Raw genomic sequence first — 4,539 nt, 5'->3', positions numbered from 1 at the left:
TATGCTGCAATGCGTATCACATCACAGAAAACCGAGGCCTGGTTCTTTTTGCCGATTCTTTCAGAATCTTAAAAATCGGGCCTTCTTCTAGCTTCTTTCAGAATCTTGAACTCATGTATTTTTTACAATTCTAACTAGTTAGGATGTAAACATATCAAATTGTAAAAAAAATGAATTTCAAGATTCTGAAAAAAGCTAGGTGAAGAGTCGATTCTGAAGATTTTTTTAGGAGAATCGGCCAAAAAGAACTGGGCCTGGATGTTAGTCCTACACCGCGCACCCGAAGGCTAGAAGAAGAGAGCCCGTAGAATCGATCGAGATCGACCAAATGATTTGTTCGTCATCTGCCGATGTGCCGACGGAGTCGTCCAGCAATTTCTCAGATTCCAACAGATCCATCGACGAGCCAGTGAGCTACTCAAGCTCAAGCAACACGACCGGCCGGAGCGTGACGGCCTCGCCAGCGCTCGTACGCCTCCAGCGCGTCCTCCGCGCGCCGCCGCACCTCCTCCTCGGACGCCAGCAGCTGCTGCACCGCCGCCGCCTCCGCCGCGGCGAGTTCGGCCTCTGCCTCTGCGGCCCGCTTCAACTCCGCGAGCTCGGCCTTCTTCTTCACCGCCTCCGCCCGAGCCGCGGCGAGCTCGGACTGCGCCTCCCCAGCCCGCTTCGCCACGGCCGCCTCGCCTTCCGCCATCTCGAGCTCCGCCCCCGCCGCAGCGAAATCATCCCTCGCCTTCTCCCGCTCCGCTTCTGCTGCCCGCTTCGCCGCCGCGAGCTCGGCCTTTGCCTCCTCCACCTGCCCCCGCAGCGCCGTGGCCTCGCGCTCCCTGGCCGCCAGCTTCTCCTCCAGCTCCAGCGCGTGGCGGAAGGAGAACGACGCGTAGTTCGCGGCCTGAAAACAATCAACGCGATCGATCCGACTCCGGACAATCACCTACCGATAGAACGATTCGCCGAAGCATTTGCTGGCATACCTGCAGAATCGCAGCGTAGCTCGACTTGACGACCTCGGAAGGCGCGCTCGCCGCAAACGCGCGCTCCAGCGGCGGCGCGACGGCGCCCTGGAGCAGGTCACGCGCAGCCTCCCAGTCCGTGGTGTCTCCGTCGTGCCTGCCGGGAATGTACTGCGGCTTCCCGGAGAAGCCCGGCGGTGGCGAGCACACGCTGGACAGCGGCGTGTTCGGCGCCGAAAGACGCGGAACCTCCTCCTCGCCGCTTGCTTCCTCCCGAATCCTCTTCGTCGCCTTGTCCGCCACAGGAAGAGATAGACCCTCCTCGTCGTTGGCTTCCTCCAGACCCCTTTTCTCCCCGCACAAAGATGGCGACACTGCTGCGTTGCTGCCCGGCTCGGCTTTCACGGCCGAGGTCGACGCCGACGCCTTCTCCGCGAGCATAACCTTCATCATGTCCTGGACAGCGGGATCCATGCCTAGCACAGAACAGCAATTTCAGGGCTCGACGAAACAGGGGAATCAGAGGGATTTCGATGTTCCGATACCTTTGGAACTAGGAGCAGTAGGCGTTGATGGCGGCGGCGGCGGCGGTGCCGATGCAGTGGTGGCTATCATGGCGGCGGCGAGGTTGCTGCTGCTGAGATACGTCCTGAGATCAACGGCGGCGCCCCCGTGAACGCGCAGCAACTTGGCCGCCGATTTGCTTTCCTGAGCGGTGAGCACCGGCCTCATGAGTGCGCTCCTGGACGGCTCGCCCCACTCCACGGCGCAAGGCCACGGCTCCGGCGAAGAGAGGAAGAAGAACTCGCGCTTCCAGTCCTTGATAGCAATGGAGTTCGGGTTCGGCGTCCCCGTGAAGCGCAGGCCGGAGCCCTGCCTGGATTGGAGGAAGTACCAGCCTTTCTTGTGCTTCTGGGAGACGTTGGACAGCAGGAAGAAACGCCGGAACACCACGAGCGACGGCGGCACGCCGGTCGAGCGGCAGAGCGCGAGGAAGCCGGCCATCATGCGCCACCCGTTGGGCGTGAGCTGGGCCGGCGCGACGCCGAAGTGGGCGAGGGCCTCGCGCAAGAAGCCGTGCGGAGGGACGCGCATCCCGGCCTCCAGCGCGCGCGCGTACACGCAGATGGCCCCCGGCGGCGGCGTCGAGTTCGCGCGCAGGTCGCCGGCGGGGAGCGCGGTGAACCCCTCGGGGACGCCGTGCTCCCGGCAGAGCGCGTCGAGCTCTCCCTGGGTGGCCAGGATCGAGGCGAAGCCCTCGGCGCCCGTGGGCCCGGACGGCACGGCGGCGGCGGCGACGCCGTGGCCCGGGTTGGCGGAGGGAGAGGAAGGCATGGTGCGCGTCGGTGCTCCTGCCGGCCGGCCGGCGTGGTGACGCTTGTCTTCCCGGAGCGCGTCCCCTGCTCGCTGTCCTGACCTGCAAGTGCAGCGGATAGATGAAAAAAGTGCCCCTGTGCAGTACATGTCATACTAGCATTTTTCGTTTTCTCTTATCGTTTGTGTACATCACCCATGTGCAGAGTAAATTACACAAATCATCAACTATTTGTTTCAATTTTGCACGAAACACCTACTCTATAGGTTTGTTGCACAAACCACCACATATTGTGCAATCTGTTGAAGCCAAGTCTAGTCCGGCGTTTTAGATACGTTGATGTGACTTTCACGGGTGAGTCCTGCTTGTAAAGAAAACGAGCCACATTGGCCATTACAAAGTTGACTCAACATTCAAATATTTCAAAAAAAGCACACAATTCCTGCAAATCGCACATGCATGCATCCCGACATGCAATACTATTCTAAAAAAACATAGCTCATTTGGACCAATGGTCGGTAAATATTGAAAGTTGCTGTTGTTTCATTCAAATTTGATTCAAAATTAAATATTCTCAAAAATATATAAAATTTAGTAACACCATCAATGCATCCAAAACTGATCTGAAAATCTCAACTCATTTGGAAGAAGTTTAGGACATATTGTCAATTTTAGTTAGATCATTCTTTTTTATTCAAAACAAAAAATTAGAACAAATGCAAAACAATTCCAGTAAATCGTACATGGTCTCCGTACTAATCTTGGGAGTTTTTATTTTGTCTCAATTGGACCAAAGTTTTAGGAGAAATTAACATTTTAGCTTGCCGATTGACCTAGTCGTATTTCTTTGTCATGCGTGCACTTACAAATGGGACCCACCCATCACAAGCATGGGGGCATCAGGCGCGCACGCCCGTATTGATGTGACATGCGTGTCGAGAAAGGCAGAGCCGAGCTTGCAAGGCACGCACACCTCACCACAGAAGGGTGAGCGCGAGTCGTGCAACCGCGTCAGCAAGAAGGTGAGGGTGAGGCATCCAACCGAGCAGACGGGGCGTTCGCCGCGTCGTGCTTGTGGGACTTCCCGGTCGCTTGCTCCGCCATGGTAGGCCGCATTCGCCCCAAGTGGTGCTGCGGCGGCGCCATGAGTGGGTCGGGTACTGCAGGGCGTACAACCTCGCGATGGTGTGCACGGAGGGGGCCAGCGGGTGGGCTTCCGGCATCATAGTTGCGTGGGCGCCGCCACATATCAAATATTCGATGAAAAGCGAGAGAAATTTAGGTAGACACTTGATAATTAGCGTTGGATGGTTGCTTCCCGTGAAGCTGTCTGTGGACACGTCCGTCAACGTCTGCTTTGTCTGTTTTGCAGTATTGTGTTGGGCCTCCCTAATAGTTTTTGCAAAGCTTTTGGAAGCTTCCATGTTCAAACAAGTTGCATGGTTGTTTAAAAGAAATGAAACTTTAACATGCATAACGTGGAATGCGCACAAACTAGTTTTGAAAATCCATAGAAAGAACAATTAAAGTTAGTACATATAGTACAACAATGCGAAATGAAGACCGAGCTCCATGGAAGCCTTAATTCTGAAAAATTAAAATTAATACTTTTACGTATTTACGATGCCAGGGTTCAAGGGTGAAGACCCTAGTCCGTCCTGTCAGACTCGACAACGGTGGAGTGTGATTTCATCACCCTTCTTGAAGGCGTCGTCCCGAGACGCCTACACGTTTTGGTTGCAGCTGGCCGATGGCTTCAGGCTTGCCATCTTCCTAACATGAGTGACGGTCTTGTACACCTTCTATCTTGTACACATGTTCCCTTGGTCTCTGTTCTCGGTCTTTCTTATCGCCTCACATGAGTGACGGTCCACGATCTAGAGTGGGAGGCAGTCTAAATGGCGAGCCAACCCCTTTTGGAGATGGCTCGGTGTATTCGGTACTACGGTGTATGCTGGTTTCCAAGTAAGTGCAGTTTCAGTCTTGTTCCGTAGTCATTAGTGTCTCTTGTTAGGTGTGGCGTCTCATACTTCTCATGGCTGTGTTAGGTCTGTTGCACTTGTGCTACTTGTTTGGGGTACTGTTTCCTTTTTCTTTTGACCTGCTTGTATAAGGATGCTATAATCAACTTATAATATCGGTTCGGTCGTTTGTGGATGAAAGCGCCTTTTCGAGAATATTGGTCAGGGAATTTAGAAATATTTATATTTTGAGTGGATATAACAAAAAAAAAATACTTGTTCTATTAGGAAAAGATTGTACCCACAGAGG

The 4,539-nt window shown here is 54.3% G+C and overlaps 1 protein-coding gene across 1 annotated transcript; it reads right to left on the bottom strand.

Annotated features, from left to right (window-relative positions):
* Positions 1–2,462, bottom strand: LOC125523168 (uncharacterized). The gene is made up of 3 exons (XM_048688224.2): positions 1,499–2,462; positions 975–1,429; positions 1–892 (listed from the first exon to the last, which is right to left on the bottom strand). Exons 1-3 carry the CDS (start codon positions 2,415–2,417, stop codon positions 425–427), a joined length of 1,842 nt encoding a protein of 613 aa, XP_048544181.2. The 5' UTR covers positions 2,418–2,462; the 3' UTR covers positions 1–424.
* Between the last annotated feature and the right edge of the window lie 2,077 nt (positions 2,463–4,539).

The sequence above is a fragment of the Triticum urartu genome, chromosome 7A, assembly GCF_056163025.1.
Source record: "Triticum urartu cultivar PI428250 chromosome 7A, HENAU_Tu73, whole genome shotgun sequence".
Lineage (NCBI taxonomy): Eukaryota > Viridiplantae > Streptophyta > Magnoliopsida > Poales > Poaceae > Triticum > Triticum urartu.
This window is presented reverse-complemented; position numbering and strand designations above follow the sequence as displayed.

Coding starts and splice junctions, on each gene's coding strand:
- LOC125523168 (XM_048688224.2), bottom strand. CDS start 2,417: ATGTACTGCACAGGGGCACTTTTTTCATCTATCCGCTGCACTTGCAGG. Junction 1,430..1,498: donor TACTGCTCCTAGTTCCAAAG/GTATCGGAACAT, acceptor GTTCTGTGCTAG/GCATGGATCCCGCTGTCCAG. Junction 893..974: donor GCTACGCTGCGATTCTGCAG/GTATGCCAGCAA, acceptor GATTGTTTTCAG/GCCGCGAACTACGCGTCGTT.